This window comes from Muntiacus reevesi, chromosome 20, assembly GCF_963930625.1.
Source record: "Muntiacus reevesi chromosome 20, mMunRee1.1, whole genome shotgun sequence".
Taxonomy (NCBI): domain Eukaryota; kingdom Metazoa; phylum Chordata; class Mammalia; order Artiodactyla; family Cervidae; genus Muntiacus; species Muntiacus reevesi.
In genome coordinates this window covers 5,398,416-5,418,866 of record NC_089268.1, presented here as the reverse complement: position 1 = coordinate 5,418,866, position 20,451 = coordinate 5,398,416, and the positions used below count along the sequence as shown (strand labels likewise).

Here is a 20,451-nt window from a genome sequence, read left to right as displayed (position 1 = left end):
ATCCAACCAGTGGTGGTGAGGCCATTGTCCTCTGTCGTCCCCTTCTCTGGCCCTCAGTCTTTCCCAGCATCAGTGTCTTTTCTAATGAGTCAGCTCTTTGCATCAGGAAGCCAAAGTATCGGAGCTTCAGCATCAGTTCTTCCAATGAGTATTCATTTCATTTTAGCAGTGAATAATATTCCATCATCTGGATATGTACAGTTATACCTTTACCTACTGAAGGTGCTCAGTTGCTTCTAAGGTTATGAATAAAACTGCTGTAAATGTCTCATTACACAGGTTACTTCACCCCTACCTACTGTTTGGTTTATTTGCATGTCGTTTTCTTAGGAAAAGCACGTCATCTGCAGAGAAAGGTTTTATTTCTCCCTTGGTTTTTGATTTGGTGTCTGCTGTTAACTTGGGGAGATTCTTGGTTGTGATTGCGTCAGGTGTCTCCTCTGTCCTCTCTCTTTCCCCTGGCCTTCCCGCTAGGCATTGGCTGCATCTCTCCTGACAGTTCTCCTGCATGCTCTACTCAGTTACTCCGTTGCGTCCACCTCTTTGCGACCCCGTGGACTGTTGCTCAGGCGTGTCCGACTGTTTGTGACCCCATGGACAGTAGTCTGCCAGGGTCCTCTGTCCGTGGGGATTCTGCAGGCAAGCATACTGGAGTGGGTTGCCATGCCCTCCTCCAGGCGATCTTCCCAACCCAGGGATCAAACCCAGGTCTCCCACACTGCAGGTGGATTCTTTACCATCTGAGCCACCAGGGAAGCCCAATGGTTCTTATATATGCTTTTTTCTTTTTCCCTCTGTCTTCTAGTTTTGGAAGTTTCTGTTGACATACTGTCAGGCTCAGAGATTTTTTTTTCTTTTGTGGTGTGCATTCTGTGGTGAGCCATCAAAGGCATTATTCACTTGTGTTGTGGTGTTTTGATGTTTGACTTCTTTTTGGTTCTCTTTTAGGATTTCCATCTCTCTTACATTACACATCTGTTCTTGCATGTTGCCTGCTTTTTCCATTAAGGCTCTCAGCATAGTAATCTTGGTAGTTTTAAATTCCTGGTCTGATAATTCCAACATCTGTACCAGCTCTGCTATTCTTTGCTTGCTCTTCAAACTGTACTTCTGCCCTTTGGCCTCCTTGTGGTTTTCCTGTGGAAAGTGGCCATGCTGTCCCGGGTAAAGGCACTGCAGTGACAGAAGGCTGGTGCTCTGTGTGACTGGCCGCCGCCTTGGGGAACTTGTTTGTCTGGACTAGAGCCGTGTCGGGGCTTCCCAGGCCTTCCACTCTCCTGGGAGGGGGGCTGCTTCCTGTCTCTCAGGTTGTAGTTTCTCATGAAGTAGTTTCTCTGAAGGTCACGCATCAGTAAGAACTTAATGCTCTGACATATTTGAAAACACTCGCTTTTTTCTCCCCCCTACTGGAAACATGATGGGATTTTTCTTCAGTCATCACTGAGAACCCAGTAAAGCTTCTGAAGGACCTCACAAGGGGGTCAGGTCCTCCCATGACTGAGTTCCCCTGGCATTTAAGTCTGGTTAAAACTTGTCCACACTGAGCTCCCAGCACCTGGTCAGTTCCAGTCCAGGTCCCCAACCAGCACTGATCCCTCTGAGGTTTCCATGCATGGGTTTCTGCTCCATTCAGCTGACATCACAGCTCATTCAACCTTTTTACTTGTTATAGTTGAGTGGCGACTTCTAAGGTTCTTCCTTGTATGTTGGGCCAGAAAACAGAAATTAGATCATTTCTTTTTAATCAATAATTTCTCTTATATACATACTGTCCAGGGCTTGCTGAAAATCCAGAGCCAAGAGTGTTTGCGCTGTCAGACCTTTTAGTGGGTGGACTAATGGCTCAAGATTACCTTACAGGCTCAGAGCAAAGCAGAGCCAAACTTTTCAGTATCCAGATGGTTATAAAGGAAATAAAGATGGAACTTCTTTAGTAGTTCAGTGGTTAAAGAATCCGCCTTGGAATGCAAGGGTCACCATTCTGGGAAGATCCCACATGGCACAGAGCAACTAAGCCCATGGGCTACAACTACTGTGGCCCACACTCTAGAGTCCACGAGCTGCAACTGCGGAGGCCGTGTGCTGCAACTGCTGAAGCCCTCTCGCCTTAGAGCCTATCCTCAGTAAGAGTAGCCCCCACTTGCTGCAGCTAGAGAGAGCCCATGCGAGCAACAAAGACCCACTGCAGCCAAAAGATAAAGGATATAAGAAAAGAAAAGGATATAAGGATGATTGATAGGTTATGTAACTTCGTGAAAATCAAAGGTGCTGGTGGGTGATTAGCTGTCCTGCAGACTACCACAATTTAAACATAAACAAGACAAGTTCTTAGAAATTTGATAATATTAAAAGTAAATAGTTCCTTAGTCAAGAAAGGACCTGCTGTCTAACACAGGGAACTCAATATTCTGTAACAACCTATATGGAAAAAAGAATCTGAAAAGAATGGATATATGTATATGTTTAAATGAATCACTTTGTTGTATACCTGAAACTAACCCAACATTGTAAATCAGCTGTGCCCCAATATAAAATAAAAATTAAATTTAAAAAAGTAAGTGGTTCTTTTTATTTTTTTTGGCTGTATTACATGGCATGCGGAATCTTAGCTTCCTGACTGGGAATCAAACCCATGCCCCCTAGAGTGGAAGCACAGAGTCTTAACCATTGGTCTGCCAGGGAAGTTCCGTAAATGGTTCTTTAGTATAGTAACTCTTTGGTAAATGGATATATGTAATCCAAAAGCTAATTTTGTTACCTAAAAAGAATGAAAATTGTTTTCAATTATAGGATAAGCATAAAGACCATATTGACCATCAGAAGGATAAGGTCGCCTTGACTCTGGCACGCCTAGCCCGCCATGTTGAAGTGGAGAAACAGCAGAAAGAAGAAAAGAATAGGGCATTCAGGGTATGTGGCTGCTTGCTTGCTTGCTTGCTTTTTTTTTTTTTTTTGGTGGCTGCTTTCATTGATGTTTTACCAGATTATAGAATTGTTTGTAAGAAAGTTAAATAGACACTTATATAATCAAAAGATACATAATTGGATACAAGTTCAGCATGAAATCTGCATAGCTTAATGGATTTAGTAGTAGTTCATGATGGCTTTTTATATCTGTTTTTGTTTGTTGGATTTTGATCATATATGTATACAGACCAAAAAAAAGAAAAAGGAAAAATAGACTTGAGTGGGCTTTATTTTGGGAATTTAAACTCATGGGATTATACAAGTTTCTAGTTACTTTATCACAGTTTATCAGGGCTTCTATAGATACAAACTGTTGAAAGGTTATTTTCTACACAGTAGAGCCAGACCACTTTCACTTCAGCCTCTTCCTTCGATTATTGAATTAGGGCAGTGGAAGATGAAGCCTGATTTAGAATCTTGCATGATATAAATGTTTTCAAACTTTGACTTGATTTTTAGAACGTTACCAAATGAAATTACCTTAGAGAACTCTCCCAATACTGCCAAATGTCTATTGGGAGTAAAATGTTGACCAGTTGAGTGAAAAAACTTCCTATTGGGAGTTTAAAAATGGAAATACAAATCACAGCATAATTTTACCATGTATATTTTTGCTTCCTTATTCCGTTAGTTATTATAAAGGAATTTATATATTTCTGTCGCCTTTGTTTTAGTATCTCCTAATCTGTAAAATACCTTAATCTTTAAATTTAGAAGTACCTTTATTTGGGGGCTTTTATTAATACTTTATAATGTAATACCAATTAAACTAAAGCATAGTATTCTAATTGTATGTTTAAAATGCTTCATACATTAGTGATTTTTTTTTTTTTTAAAAAAAGATTATTTCTTTCCTAGCAGAGACACTATTCATTTTTAAGGAAACTTCTTTCCCCAAATTACATAAAGTGTGTGTGTATGGGGAAAGTCTCAGAGAGGAGTGGTTATCAAGCTATCCTCTTTTTCTACCCATTTCCTCAGTGATGCTCACTGCTTTCATGATGAGTTCAGAGTAGTTGCTATGACAACAAGGGTTTTTCTCAAGCGTAGTTTCAACTTTTACCTATGCAAACGTTCATTCATTGTATTAAAGATTTTACTTTGTTGTTGGAGAAAGTTTTTTATAACTTTGAAATTCTTGTTTACCCAATTTTAAAGAATACATTTTTCTAGACTTCTTTCTAAGAAAGAGATTGACTCACACAGGTTCTTTAGCTCCTTGCTTGCTATCCATTCATGATTTTTTGAAAATTTGGTTCTCCTTATATATAACTTATTAAAAAACTATTGATAGAGGACAGAAAACAAAAACAAACCACCTAGAAAGAAAGATAGTGAAGCTAATTGTTGAAGAATCGTAGTAGGTGTTAACTGTGACTACAGAATGTAGTAGAAAATACCTTCCCGCTCTTCTAGGCCTTTCGCTTTTTGGTATCTCACTGTTAAGAGGATTGTCCATCTTTTATGATGGAAATGTTTTTAAAAAAATAAAATCTATTAAAATCTTCGCTGAATAAATCACTTTCAGAGATAGTGTGTTGTGCTTGACTAGTTGACCAGTTACCAGGTTTGCTTATTGATATTCCAGGAGTTAAAATGACTCGCAAGAGGGGATATACCCCTAACATGTGTAGGAATAGCTATATAATGCACATTAGCATCTTGAGAGAATTAGTACTCTATGGCTATACTTAGAACAGTGTTGTGTAGCTGATTTCTTTTCGGATTACAATCCTGAATCTCCCTGTCCCCCTCTTACGTGTGCTGACAGAAGATCCTGTTACATTGCTAACAAGGTCATTCAGTATCCTGGTCTGTTTCTTGCAAATCTAGCGTTTGTGGCTTTGTGACTTCCTTTTAAGGATATAAAACCCTTTTTAAGATACAGTGTGGTGTACTGGTTAAGTGCATGAGTTCTAGAATCAGGTTAGAGAATGAGACTTTAAATCCTGGCATTGTTGTTTGTCCTTGTGCAATTTATTTGAACTTCCTGTGCTTCAGTTTTCCCATTATAAAATGGCAACAATTCTGGTACCCATCTTACAGAGTTATTGAGAGAATTAGATCTAACATGCTTTTAGAATAGTGTCTGGCACATGGTAAGTGGTTAATAAGTGTTAATTGTCATTAGGTTGGTGCAAAAGTAATTGCAGTTTTGCATTGTTGAACTTTGCCATTTGATACTGAAATACATTCTTAAATAAGTGTGGTTATGTTATGCATCATTTTAATGTACATTTTTTGCTGTTTTTTTTTTCTGATATCTTATTGTTTATTTTATATGTATTTTAGACTGTGGAAAATGATATTAGACTAAAAGCAAATTCAAGTGATTTTCTTACTTGAGTTCAAAATGGGTCATTAAGCAGCAGAGACAACTAACAACATCAACAATGCATTTGGCCCAGGAACTGCTAATGAACGTTTAGTGCAGTGCTGATTCAAGAAGTGTTGCAAAGAACAACAGAGCCTCGAACATGAGGAGCGTAGTGGCCAGCCATCGGAAGTTGACCGTGACCAACTGAGAGCCCTTATTGAAGCTGATCCTCTTACAACTACACAAGAGTTTGCTGAAGAGCTCAACATTGACATTTTTTGAACTGTCATTCAGTTTTTGAAGCAAATTGGAGAGGTGAAAAAGCTCAATAAAGTGGGTGCCTCGTGAGCTGACCAAATAAAAAAGACTGTTGTTTTGAAGTGTTTTCTCTTATTCTATGCAATAACAACAAATCACTTCTTGATTGGATTATGACATGCGATGAAAAGTGGATTTTTATGACAACCAGTGACGACCAGCTCAGTGGTTGGGCTGAGAAGCAGCTCCAAAGCACTTCCCAAAGTCAAACTTGCACCAAAAAAAGGTCTTGATCACTATTTGGTGGTCTGCTGCCAGTCTGATCCACTACAACTTTCTGAATCCCAGTGAAACCTTCCATCTGAGAAGTATGCTTAGCAAATCGATGAGATGCACCAAAAACTGCAGTGCCTGTCGCCAGCATTGGTCAACAGAAAGGGGGCCAGTTCTTCTCCATGACAACATTGGACTACACATTGCACAACCAACATTTCAGAAGTTGAACTAATTGGGCTACAAAGTTTTGCCTTATCCACCATATTCACCTGATGTCTCACCAACCACCACTTTCTTCAAGCATCTCAACAACTTTTTGCTGTGAAAACGCTTCCACAACCAGCAGGAGGCAGAAAATTTCCGAGAGTTTGTTGAATCCCAAAGCATGGATTTTTATGCTACAGGAATAAACAAACATTTCTTGTTGGCAAAAATGTGTTGATTGTAATGGTTCCTATTTTGATTAATAAAGATGTGTTGAGCCTAGTTATAATGACTTAAAATTCATGGTCTGAAGCCACAATTACTTTTGTACCAACCTATAGATACAGCATGGTTAGAGTATGCAAATAGATTTATCAGTAACATAACTAGAAAGATTTAGAGACTGTAAAAGTCTAAAGCATGTAGTTTAGTAGTTGGCACTGGCCCACTGCCTGTTTTTGTAAATAAAGTTTTATTGGAACATAACCATGCCCATTTGTTTACATATTATCTATGGCTGCCTTTGTGCAGCAGCAGCAGAGTTGAGTAGTTGCAAAAGAGACAATATGGGCTGCAGAGCCTTAAATATTTATCCTGTGGCCCTTTGTGGGAAAAATTTGCCCACCTTTGATCTAGATGCAGTAGATGTTTTGTATTGGTACGTATTAAGTACTACTGAGTGTCTGCTCTTGCACTGTTCATTGAACAAATGTTAAATAGGCTTCTATATACTTCAGTCTACATGTAGAAAATTTGAAAAAAAAAAGTTTAAAATGTGAAGATGAAAATAATCATGCATATTTCCATTCCAGAGATAACCATTGACGTTTGTCATATTTATCTTCTGCCTTTTCCCCTCTCTGCAGGCAGAGTTACATATAGCTTGAAATAATCTTTGCTTATATTTGATCCTATTCATTTACTACCATTTGGTAACATATTTGATATCAATAGTATACTATTTCATTGAAAAGTTTGGTTAGTGTTTCTAATACTATTCAGGAGATGTACACACCATAATTTACTTAAACAGTACCCTATTTGGAGATTAAGTTGTTGCAAACTTTGTGCAAATATAGATGACATTGGGATCAACATCTTATTTAGAGCAGGAAACTTTGGTTTGACTTAGCTCCCTAGGATAGAGTTCTAGACTTGGAGTTACAGGGATAAAAGATAGTATTTTCTCATCACTGTTGTGACAAAATCATTTTCTTAAGGAAACAAGATTAGTAATCACAGTTTAATTGATTTTTTTCTTAATATCTTTAGGAAAAAATCGATTTTCAGCATGCTCATGGGTTACAAGAACTGGAGTTTATTCGAGGACATTCTGATACAGAAGCAGCAAGACTGTGTGTGGACCAGTGGTTAAAAATGCCAGGTATTCTTTAGAGATCAGGCATTTTGTCTGTTTATTCAGTTGCTAGTAAGTATATAAAGTATTGAAATTTACTTAATGGGAGGCCTGCTTTACCTACCAGTTGTCTTCCTATTTTGGCAAAAGTGTATTTTGCATAAAAGTAATCCTTGAGCTGATTAGATATTGCTCATTTCATGTGTGTCCTACATGAAATAGTACATGTGACTATGTGAGGATGTGTAACAGGTTATTTGAGGTCAGGATTCTGTAAGGAAATGGAATTTAAACTGAGATGGAAAAAATTAGCATTTACTTATTTGTCCATGCAACCTATGTAGATACTTTGTTGCAAGTGTAGACATGGGAGGCTCATCAAAAGCAGTGGGTAACTTCTTCATTACTAACTCTACAGACTTGAGATTCCTGGAAGAGTCACTGTGGAGTGTTTTCCTTCCACCAGATAATTGGGTAAAATTTTTGAGTCAGTAGGACAGTCCTTTGCGGCTTCCCTGGTGGCTCAGATAGTAAAGAATCTGCCTGCAATGTGGGAGACCTGGATTCGATCCCTGGGTTGGGAAGATCCCTTGGAGAAGGGAATGGCAGCCCACTCCAGTATTCTTGCCTGGAGAATCACATGGACCGTGGAGCCTGGCGGGCTACAGTCCATGGCATTGCAAAGAGTCGGACACAACTGAGCAACTAACGCTTTCAGGACAGTCCCATCCTGGCAGCTTTTCTAGCCTGTCTTGTACAAGACCCACTGAGCCCTTAGAGGCTTGGGTTACTCACAGAAACCTTAGATGTGGATTTAATCCAGCCAAAAGTTTAGTAATAAGTCTTAGAAGTAATCTATGTATGCAGTGCTCAACTTTGAACCTGGATATCTTGTTCTATAATTTTCAGAGGGCTTTTCTTTGAACAGAATCAAATTGCCACTTTTAAAATAATTCCAATAATTTATAGGTATTTTGACACTTGGCTACTTCCTGCATTTCCTTCTTATCTCCCAGTATGTTTGTGCCTGGCAAACTTCTCCCTTTCCCTATCCCCTCTCTTAAATACCTTTTCCTTTTTTTCTTACTTGCCCGTGGGGTTAGCCACAGGCAAGTAAGTACTATTTTCAGTAATAGAGGGTGCTGGGTTTTTAGTCTGCCTAAGTTTGATTGCCCAGCTGTCTTTCATGCCACTGTGTTTTATTCATTTTTTGCCTATAGTTTTTACCCTGTTGTGTTGGATTGATATGTTTACCTTTCTGTGTCTTTCACTAGATTTATATCCTTTATAGGGACAGAGGCTAAGCCTAATTAATCCTTTTTAGCGTCGGTGCCTAAGAAGAAGGCTCTGCATGGAGATGTCCAATAAGTGTCGGTTGAATATTATACCAGAGTGGGTGATGAGTATTTGCATATGAACACAGGAAGGAAGCCTAGAACCATGTTCCAAATGTGACTGTCATTCAACTAAACAGAAGAATTGTTTGGTATTCCAGACCTACTTTAGAAAAGTTTACTTGAAAATTGCCATCCTTAGCTATATCAGAATCACCTGGGAATTTTAAATACATGCCTGGGCCTCACCTCTAGAGGGCATCTGTAGATTTGGGAAGATTTTGATACAAAAATGGTCTAGAACTACAAGGCTTACAAGATCTCTTGTAAAATTGTTTCTCTCATATGAATCTAGCACTTTCAAGTCTTGTCTAGAGTGATTGTTGGGCCAGTAATTAGGCCTAATCTCTGGCTTTCAGGTTGTCAGAATATTTTAATTCACTGTAAATTGAATTCACAAGCATCTGAGTATATATTTTTCTGAGTGGGTCAGGTGGGAACAAGTGAGTCAGTTAACTGTCTTTATGATTCTTGTCAAGATGTGGTACTGTGGATCACTTCAGGTCACATCTGGTTCGTTGGCAGCTGATAAGCTTGTGCTGTGAGTTAAGGTCTTTAGTTACATTCTTTTTATGTGGCTGTTTTATCTTCTTGCTTGGTCCCTGCCACACTGTAGCACTGAAGTCTGGGGGTTCTTGCTGGCATAGTGGCTTTATCACTGGGCTGCACTTGCTGTGGTGCCATTCCTTTGAGGAGCGGAGAGCTGGGGAAAACAGAGATGTCTTTGTGCTGTCAGTTATAAAAAGTGAGATTCTACTTCTCAATAGCATTAAGGGACTCCATGCAGTCTATTCCAAAGTATCCAGCCATTATAATGCAGTCCTTTGATTAGAAGTAGTTTAAGTACATTATTTATAATTACTCAAGCTTTGGAAATCCAACTTTTTTATAGACTTTTATAGTTAGACCAGTTTCCGCACATTTGAATACTTGGTAATTTAAAAACAACACACTGTATTGTTTAAGGAAAAGAGCTGTTTAAATCTCTCTGTATTTTGCCTTTCCTTGGATAAAGCTTATTTTCTTCTAATGGATTGCTTTCTCCACTTTAGTTTTTATCCAGAACCTCTATGGCTAAATAAAGGTCTTAATAGGCAGCACTTGGAATGTGGATAGACAGTAAAAATTACTCTAATTCTGACTGTATTAAAAAATTAAAGCAAAAAAAGGTGTATTGTCATTAATGCCTCTTTGAATATGATTAATGCTGTGTTAGTCTGACAGCATTTAAAAGAGGCATTTCTTCCATAAACAGAAGAGCATTGAAACCTTTAACATAGATAACCATTTGGGGATCTTAACTAGATGATGTTAAAGGTATAACATTTTATTTTAGTTAAATGCTTAGGGACTTGGTAGAAATTGCCATAAAGATAAATATACAATTTTTTGTTGTATGAAATATTCAGAGTATTTGAGTGAAACAGGTTACAAGAAATAATAATCAAGCTATATATCAGAATCCTTCTAGCACTTTTTAAATTCTTTGTTTATAGAACAGAACTCTAAATTTTTCACTGTATAACATGCATTGGGCATTTGTCTGGAAACAGAATTTGGCTGAGGCTGGAAAGTTGTTTGACTGTAAGACCAAGATTATGACGGAAAGGGATAATCTTCACCAGATAGAAGAACTGGTGAAAGCATTCTCCTTGTCCTCCCCATTCCCTCCCCGTCTCAGTTGCAGCCTGTATAGCTGAACCTTACAATGTGTGTAAGATACTTAAAAGAAAAAATAAGAAGAAAAAATCTTTGCCAGCTTATATAAATGAACAGAAGGGAAGCAAGTAGAGCAACTGGTTTTCTAATATATTCCATCTTTGGCATTTCTTGGCTGTTGAACTTAAGGGAACAGTTCTTTTCCTCAAGATAATATTACTTGGAGATCTTAATGGCTTTCCTTTTCCCAAATAGCTATGTATTTGTAGGTTGTTATATCTTTTATGAGAAAGTTTGTAAGCACTTAATTACAAGTAGGATCACCCATTTGATGCTGCCCAGTGTTTTTTTTTACTGTTTTTTCATAATTTTGATTACCAGTCCAAAGGACAGTTACTTGAAATAGGAACTTAAGAATTTATATTCTGATGATGCAGGACTCAAAACAGGCACGATTAATTCTGGAACAAAAGGTTCATTCCGAAGAGGAAGCCAAATTCGAGCATCTGGGAAACCAATATCATGTCCCATAATGCACTGTAACAAGGAATTTGATAATGGGCACCTTCTCTTAGGACATTTGAAAAGGTAAGTGTGATGTTCAGAACAGTGGGTGCTGAAGATGAACTGAGAGCATGAGGCACCTCTGCCATTGTGATTGTAGCTTTATGTTCCAAACTCTTAGGATATAATTTTTTCTAATTTACATTTCTTAGGCTTCCTAGGAGGCTTGAAGTCAGATTATTCTAGTGATATTCAGTCCTAATATGTTTCATAAAATTCTGACCAGACTTTTTGCATTGATGTACATTTGGATCAATTTTAGAGAAATCCAGTCCGTTAGCAAATTTTAAGAGACACAAAGCATTTACAGATATGTGGGCTAGGCCAAAGAAAGATAATATGTCATTGCAAAGCAAATGCTAAAGGCAAACGAAGTGTAGCAAAGTTAATAATAAATGTTCTATTTATGAGATCCATAATTTACTGAATTTTGAATAGTAGAGCTTGAGAAAGTAAATATCAAGAGAAGGCAATATTAAAGGAGTTAAATAGTCCTTATCTTCTTAGTCTCCCCTTCTTACAGTTTGAAGAGGGGAGCTGAAGTTTGGGGCCCTCGACCTTCTCAAGACGTCTCACCTTGCTTATGCCTGTCCCGGCTGTGAGAGCCTTCTGGAGAGGGGTTCAGCGTTCTACAGATAACTGGAGTTTACCTGTTTAATTTTAAAAGTCATTGAGGCAGTTTTCAGTGACACAAATTTGTTAAATGATTAAAATGACATTGAAAGGATTAAAAGCCATTTTTAAGGAAATAGGTGTATACCAGAAATCTTGACATGACATTATTATTCCAGTGATTCATTTACAGTTATTTGTGAGTTTTAGTTTGTTCCTTGCCAGAAGAAACATATGATGACCGTACAGTTTTCAGACTGGAAGTTTACCAATTTGGCAAAATATACTTACATCCATTTTATAGTATCTTGAGTACTTTTTTGAAATTTTAAGCTGTTGGTCACTGTTTCAAGAGATTGCATGGCATATGAGAGCCACTTGATATTTCTTGAATATAAAGAACCTTATTTAATACTTCAGTAGAAAAAGTGTAAAGGCTTGAATGTGTATGTCTAACTTAACAAATGAAGCAACATAGTTCTGCCCCTAGAATATGTCAGATTTTCTAATGTTAACCTCTGTTTTGCCAAGTAGGTTCGACCACTCTCCATGTGATCCAACAATTACACTGCATGGACCTTTCATCAGTTCCTTTGCTTGTGTAGTATGTTATAAAAATTTTGTTACTCAGCAACAATATAGGGATCACCTTTTTGCTAAGGTAAGAACATGTCCTAAGTTAAGAATAGGTATTGTTTTTCTAGAGATCCGTGGGGTGTTTTCTTGCTGTTCTTAAGCTTGCAGTCCATAGTGATGCACATAAGGCTCAAAATTGTGATTGTCTATGATAAAGAAAATGATTTGGAACGTTATCGTGGGCAGGTAACCCTGATAGCTGAAAGCTAACAGTCCTAAAGATTATCACTGAAGCCCTTCTTTTTATTGAATTGCTCTGTGAAATTGACTTACTTTGTTCAAGATGTTCTGTGAGTTAATCCCATGATGATCAGAATGGATTTCTTAAGGACACTGCTGTTCAGCGCTAGTTGACATGTCAGAGCCATGTAGTCAGTGATGATACCTTTATTAATGCTGGTGTGAAGAGATCTGGCATTTAAAAGGTTTTGTTATGTGACTCACATTGTGTGAGATCTCAAGGGACATGAGACTGATTCATAATATTAGTAAATTCAGTGTAATAAAGAGCCCTGTAATAAGTGTTTACCAGACTTGATATTATTAGTAGGTATCTCACTTATTAATGTTACAAAATGTTAATTATATGATATTTTCACTCTGGAAAAGGTTTAAAATACTAACAAGAAAGAAAATAAGAAACCCCTTTTTTAAAAAAAGATTTATTATATTTGATTTACAGTGTTGTGTTAATGTCTACTGTGCAGCAGAGTGTTTAGTTATACATGTATAGACGTTTCTTTGCATATTCTTTTCCATTATGGTTTATCACAGGATATTGAATGTAGTTCCCTGTGCTATACAGTAGGACCTTGTTTATCTGTTTTAAATATTATAGTTTGCATTTACTAACCTTAAACTCCCAATCCATCCCATCTCCACTGTCTTTCTCCCATGGCAACCACTGGGAAATCACTCTAATGTCACTTATAGAGATAAGCATTATTAACATTTACATATATATATTTCTGCTATTTCTCCATATGTAAATATTTTTATATAGGATAAGTTATCTAAATTATTTCATAATTTAAAAAAGCAGTGTGTTGTAAACATAAATGTTTAAATGTTGAACCAGTATGTACATTTAAAATAAGTGCATGGCATTCTGTATGGCTATATTAATTTTCATTTTTAGATAATTACTGATGTGTGTGTGTGTGTTGGCGGTGCCGGTCCTTGTTGCTGCGTGGGCTTCCTGCAGCTCTTGGCGCGGGGGCTGCACGTTTTGCAGTGTGCGGGCTCCTCCCTGCGGGGCTGCGCTTGCTGAGGAGCATGGGCTCTCGGGCGCAGGGGCTGCAGGAGTGGCGCGCGTGGGCTGAGTGATTGCGGCCCCCGGTCCCAGAGCACAGGCTCTGGCGTTGTGGCTGGCCACAGGGTGACTTGCTCGGCGGCATGTGGGATCTTCTTGGATCAGGGATCAAACCTCTGTCTCCTGCATTGGCAGTGGGGGTTCTTTCCCACTGAGCCACCAGGGAAGCCTCTGTTTTAATTTCTTATTAGAGGTATTAGTTTAACTTTTTCTGCCATTATAAACAATAACACTGTAAATGCTCTTGTAGCTAAAAACCTATGAGAAGATTCATGCTTTGGGTATTTGCTGAGTAAATATTAGGTTTTGAAATAGTAAAATGCTAATGTCCAAAGACTAGTAAGGTTTTTCTTTAAACCATATTTTCAGAATTTGCTAGTCTGTGACCTATCCTTGAAAAGTCATGTCGATAGTACCCTGGATTCTGCGTAGGTTCACACAGAAAAGCGCTGACTTGTGCTCTCAGGTGTCTCTGGCTAAGTTCTGTGCCTCTTGGCAGTGAGTTTGCTGAATACTCCATTGTTAGTTTTGGGGAGGCTGTGTCTTGTTGAACCCTGACGAGTGCTGTAGTCCGAGAGGAATCCATGTGCTCTAGAATGAAGCAGCCATCATGGTAATCGTCAGAGGAAGCAGGGGTTCAGAGGAAGGGAGAGGAGAAACTGGGACAGTGGGCAGAGCACTGCGGAGGAGAAGTGGTTTTCCAGGCTTGGATTTGGATAGTTGGAAAGGACAAGCTGTGGGAAGGAGCCTGCAGAGAATAGCAAGTAGGGAACAGGGACGGTGCCGAGAGCAGGGTACACAGCAGGCCCGAGACTTCATCTTTAGACGGACTTGCTTGTGAGGTTGGCACCGAGCTGCTGTCTGGGAACTTGAAATTGGCAGTTTGCCAATGAGTCTCTGATGAGTGGCTCTTTGTGCCTGAACTGTAGGTGCAGGTGGTGTGGTTTATGCTGAACCCCTGTACTAGGTAGGTATGACCTGACCCCCTAGGCACTGAGTCTTTTTTTTTTTTTTCCAGTTTGAACTCTTACTTAAAAATTTGAACTATTTTTTAAAATTAACTGATTAATTTTAATTAGAGGATAGTTTCTTTACAATACTGTGGTGGTTTTTGCCCTCAGTCATTTCAGTCACTCGTTCATGTCCGACTCTGCAATCCCATGGACTGCAGCATGCCAGGCTTCCCTGTTCATCACCAACTTCCAGAGCTTGCTCAAACTCATGTCCATTGGGATGGTGATGCCATCCAACCATCTCATCCTCTGTTGTCCCCTTCTCTTCTTGCTTTACTCTTTCCCAGCATCAGGGTCTTTTCCAATGAGTCGTTCTTCGCATCAGGTGGCCAAAGTATTGGAGCTTCAGCTTCAGCATCAGTTCTTCCAATGAATATTCAGAACTGATCTCCTTCAGGATGGATTGCTTGGATCTCCTTGTAGTCCAAGGGACTCTCAAAGGGTCTTCTCCAATACCACAGTTCAAAAGCATCAATTCTTCGACACTCAGCTTTCTTTATAATCCAACTCTCACATCCGTACATGACCACTGGAAAAACCATAGCTTTGACTAGATGGACCTTTGTTGGCGAAGTAATGTCTCTGCTTTTTAATATGCTGTCTAGGTGGATCATAACTTTTCTTCGAAGGAGCAAGTATCTTTTAATTTCATGGCTGCAGTCACCATCTGCAGTGATTTTGGAGCCCCCCAAAATAAAGTTTGTCACTGTTTCCCCACCTATTTGCCATGAAGTGATGGGACCGGATGCCATGATCTTAGTCTTCTGAATGTTGAGTTTTAAGCCAACTTTTTCACTCTCCTCTTTCACTTTCATCAAGAAGCTCTTTAGTTCTTTTTCGCTTTCTGCCATAAGGGTGGTGTCATCTGCATATGTGAGGTTATTGATATTTCTCCCGGCAGTCTTGATTCCACCTTGTTCTTCATCCAGCCCAGCGTTTCTCAGGATGTACTCTGCATATAAGTTAAATATGCAGGGTGACAATATACAGCTTTGACATACTCCTTTCCCAATTTAGAACCAGTCTGTTCCAGGTCCAGTTCTAACTGTTGCTTCCTGACCTGCATATAGGTTTCTCAAGAGGCAGGTCAGGTGGTCTGGTATTCCCATCTCCTGAAGAATTTTCCACAGTTTATTGTGATCAACACAGTCAAAAGCTTTGACATAGTCAGTAAAACAGAAATAGATGTTTTTCTGGAGCTCTCTTGCTTTTTCCATGATCCAGCGGATGTTGGCAATTTGATCTCTGGTTCCTCTGCCTTGTCTTGTGCATGCACTGTTGTATTCAGTGCCACTGACCCTGCATCAGGCCACCACTGACCCACGCCCCTGCTGGAGACTCCTGGACACTCACAGGCAAGTCTGGGTCCGTCTCTTGTTGGGTCAGTGCTCCTTTCTCCTGGGTCCTGGTGCTCACAAGGTTTTCTTTGTACCCTCCAAGAATGTTTCCTCTGTCTGGTGTAAATTGTGTAATCAAATTCCACTGGCCTCCAAAATCAAATTCCCTGCAGGTTCTTAGTCCCTTTGCCAGACCCCAGGTTGGGAAATCTGTTGTGGGTCCTAGCACTTTCTTAACAGTGCGAGAATTTCTTTGGTATAGTTGTTCCAAAGTGGACCATCTTTACAATATTGTGGTGGTTTTGCCTACCTCGACTTGAATCACCCACGTGGGCACCGCGTCTTTAAAGTGGTGTGAATTGTCCAGTGTGTTCTGTTTGTCTCCGTGGAGAGGATCTCTGGGATCTTAAATCTGGTTCCTCTGGGCTGTGCCCCGTGTGCCCTTCCCCTGTGTTTCCTCGTTCCGTAAGTCCCAGCCAGACCCCAGCCCTGGCTGTGGTCCTGGGGGTCCCAACTCAAGTAGTAACTGGACTGCCCAGCCACAGGATTTAAACTTGATATTGGCCAGGTGCTGGCACCACTGTAGGATGTGACCCGATGAGAAGAATGCCTGTGTCTTCAGAGTTAGAGTGTTTTAATTCTAGAACCAAAGTCCTTCTCCTTTTTTGGGGGTAGACACCAGAGACAGTGGTATTGGAATGGCTCGCATGTTGAGGGTGGATTCAAAGATGAGGACAAGGAGACCAGTTTAGGTGACTTTGGCAGTAATGTAGCTTTGAGATGGGAGAAGAGTTTACTTAAATAAGGGCATTTAGAATAAAGACCTTAAAGTGGACCCAGAAGACACCATGAAGAGAGAAATGATAGGGCTGTTGCGTGTCCTGACCCAGGCTGGGGAGAGAAGGGGGAGAGGTGCAGCTTCATCATGGTTTTGAATCGTTTGCCCTGAGTTGTTAGTGTTCTGCCCTTTTCAGAACCAGAGCTCCTTCAGGGCATGTTTGTTTTTATTCCATGCTGTAAGTGTATTTATCCTTTTCCTTCAGTAAATCTGAATGGGCATTTTAACCTTTAAAATTAATGAATACTCACTCTGATTTGTGTTTCCCCAATTTCATTAGTTTTCCGTTCTTTCTAGGAATTGCGCCTTCCATGCTCTTTTGCCCTCCCGTTTGCCATCTCTCTGGGAAGAAAGTTTGTAATACTCAGCCTTCCTGGAGGCACTGTGGTGAAACAGAGCAAAGTCTTTGGTGTTAGACAAGCCTGGATTCCATGTCAGTTTTATTAACTGTGTTCTCACCAAATTACGGCACATCTGTGAGCTTAGTTCCTAATCTCTAAAGTGAAATCGTTACACTTTCATCCGTAATTGTTGAGAGAAAGCATAATATGTTATAAAGCACTTAAGGCCCGACATATAGTATTTAATAAAGGCTTTTTGTTGCTTATTCTTTAGTGTCCATCACAAGGAGTCAAAAGGAGCTAGTGTGCATTGGGTTATCATTGCGTCATAAATTGCTCATTCATAAATAAGCCAGAAGAGGTCGCTAGAAGATTGCTTACCTGTGCATTCTGTTTCATAAAGATGATGTTCTTCAGTGAAATGTGAAACTGTCTACAGTTTACCTTTGCCTTTCTACCCTTCCCTTTTCGTCTCCAGTGTCTTCTGTCTAGACTGGTGCCTCTCAAATCTTAGTGCACACCAGTCATTTAAAGTGCAGATGAAGGTTGTGCCTTAGAGTCAAGATTTCTAATAAACTTCTGAGTGGCAGTGCTTCTGGTCTTTGGGTCACACTTTGAGCAGCAAGTGTTTAGCCTTTTTTTTTCTTTTTTTTGACATTCAGGCTAGCGGGTCTGTCCCCAGGTAGCTTGCTGCCTTTCTCCCTCCTGGTATGGGGGTGGTGGACGACATGTTGTAAGCCCAAGGGTGCCTCGGAATCACTTGTGTGTGAACAGACATTACCTCCCATAGTATTTTCAAGGCTTGTCCATGTTGTAGCTTGTGTCAGTACTTCATCCTTTTTATTGCCAAATAATATTCCCTTGTGTGGACGTATGCCACTTTTGTTTGTCAGTTCAGCTGGTGGACACGGGTTATTTCCACTTTTGACTGTTGTAAATAATGCTGACAGAAACAAATGTACAGGTGTTTGGGTGGTCATATGTTTTCCATTCTCTAGTGAGTTAATTTTTGGGCCATTCAGTTATTATGCTTAAGTTTTTAAAGAACTGCCAAATTGTTATCCAGCGCAGTGTGTGTTTGCTTTCCTACTAACACACACTAATGTGTGTGGATTCCAGTTTCTCCACATCCTTGCCAGCACTTATTATCTGTCTATAAAATACCCATCCTAGGGGTGTCTATGATGTGATATCTTGTTGTGGTTCTAATTTCTATGCTGTATTTTGATTTAATATGACTGGAAATACAGTGGTAAAAGGGATTTGAGTACTTTTAATTACCAGACATTGTATTTCCCATTCCTTCTCCTGGTTTTTGGAAGATACTTGCAAATATGCTACCTTTGCAATTAGGTATATTCCCATAAAATTTTATGTGGAATCACAATTTTATTCTATTGAGCAAACAATGTAAACCCACTTGTTTTGAATCCAGTTATAACTCACATTTGAACTACAGCTTATTTTCTTAGAGTTCTTCAAGTAGGGGACATGGTTGTAAATTGGTAAGTTATGTGTATAAGTTAGTGAATGCTTTTAGTGCTCTTGTTTGGAACCTTCTAATCAGAATGTAGAAAGTCATACTAGGGGTTATCTTTTTGATGACTGTCACCAAAATAAAATGGGTGAAGAGTGACGAAAAGAGCACAGAATTCACCACCAAAGCTATAAGGCTCGGTGAGTGGCAGCCCTGTCTCTTCTGAGGGTACAGCTTGAAGGGGAGTGGTGGTTTTGTTGACTTACCAAAACTTTAGCTTTCTCATTAGTAAATAATGAAAATAGTACTTCATGGGTTATTGTAAGGATTAAGTGGAAAAGCACATTTGAACCATAATGTATTTAGTATGAATGTGAATTTCCTATCCCTTCTCCTGTTGCATCTCATAAGCAACTACACAAACTGTTGTGTATACCTAATGCTAATGATAGAAATTTAGGAAGACACAATACAACTTTTAAGGCTGTTACTCTAAAGACCATTAACAAATTAAATTATATTTATACACAAGCACGTGTACATATACATACACATATAAATGTACACTTAAAAATATTTCCATTTGTATACATAAAAAATATTTCCAATTTTGGGATAAAGGAGGCTCTTTTTAAAAATTTTTATTTTTGTGGGGATCATGAGATTCTGTTTTTATATTTTTATTTTTAGTTGGAGGATAATTGCTTTACAATATTGTGATGGTTTCTGCCATATATCAGCATGAATCAGCCATAGGTATACATATGTTCCCTCCCTCTTGAGCCTCCCCCTCCCACCCCATTCCACCCCTGCCTCTCTAGGTTCTCAGCAGCAGATCCCACTAGCTATCTGTTTTACATATGGTAATGTGTATGTTTCAATGCTACGTTCTCAAATCATCCCACCCTCTCCTTCCCCCCCATGTCCAAAACTCTGTTCTTTACGTCTGCATCTCCTTTGCTGCCCTGCACATAGAAGCATCAGTACCATCTTTCTAGAGTCCATATAAACGTGTTAATATAGACTTGTTTTTCTCTTTCTGACTTACTTCATGCTGTGTAATATAGGCTCTAGGTTCATCTACCTTATTAGAACTAACTCACATGTGTTCCTTTTTATAGCTGAGTAGTATTCCTTATCCATTCATCTGCCAATGGACGTCTAGGTTGCATCCATTGCCTAGCTATTGTAAATAGTGCTGCAGTGAACATTGGGGTATATGTGTCCTTTTCAATTATTGTTTCCTTGAGATATATGCCTAGTAATGGGATTATTGGGTCATGTGATAGTTTCCAGCCAAAGGACTAGAAAAGGTCAGTTTTCATTCCACTCCCAAAGAAAGGCAATGCCAAGAATGTTCAAACTACTGCATAATTGCACTCATCTCACATGCTAGCAAAGTAATGTTTAAAATTCTCCAAGCCAGGCTTCAACAGTATGTGAACCATGAACTTCCAGATGTTCAAGCTGGTTTTAGAAAAGGCAGAGGAACCAGAGATCAAATTGCCAACATCTGCTGGATCATGGAAAAAGCTAGAGAGTTCCAGAGAAAAACATCTGTTTCTGCTTTATTGACTATGCCAAAGCCTTTGACTGTGTGGATCTCAACACACTGGAAAATTCTTCAAGAGATGGGAATACCAGACCACCTGACCTGCCTCCTGAGAAATCTGTATGCAGGTTAGGAAGCAACAGTTAGAACTGGACATGGAACAACAGACTGGTCCCAAATTGGGAAAGGAATACGTCAAGGCTGTATATTGTCACCCTGCTTATTTAACTTATGTGCAGAGTGCATCATGTGAAATGCCAGGCTGGATGAAGCACAAGCTGGGATCAAGATTGCCAGGAGAAATATCAATAACCTCAGATATGCAGATGACACCACC

At 39.3% G+C, this 20,451-nt stretch overlaps 1 protein-coding gene across 4 annotated transcripts in view; it reads left to right on the top strand.

Moving 5' to 3' along the window:
- ZNF451 (zinc finger protein 451) overlaps window positions 1-20,451 on the top strand; it is a 96,093-nt gene that overhangs the window by 25,540 nt on the left and 50,102 nt on the right. For all 4 annotated transcript variants that reach the window (XM_065911924.1, XM_065911923.1, XM_065911921.1 and 1 more), the window contains exons 4-7: window positions 2,791-2,910; window positions 7,295-7,406; window positions 10,870-11,020; window positions 12,143-12,269. In XM_065911924.1, the coding sequence (XP_065767996.1) occupies window positions 2,791-2,910; window positions 7,295-7,406; window positions 10,870-11,020; window positions 12,143-12,269 (510 nt within the window). The remainder of the gene's footprint in view (window positions 1-2,790; window positions 2,911-7,294; window positions 7,407-10,869; window positions 11,021-12,142; window positions 12,270-20,451) is intronic.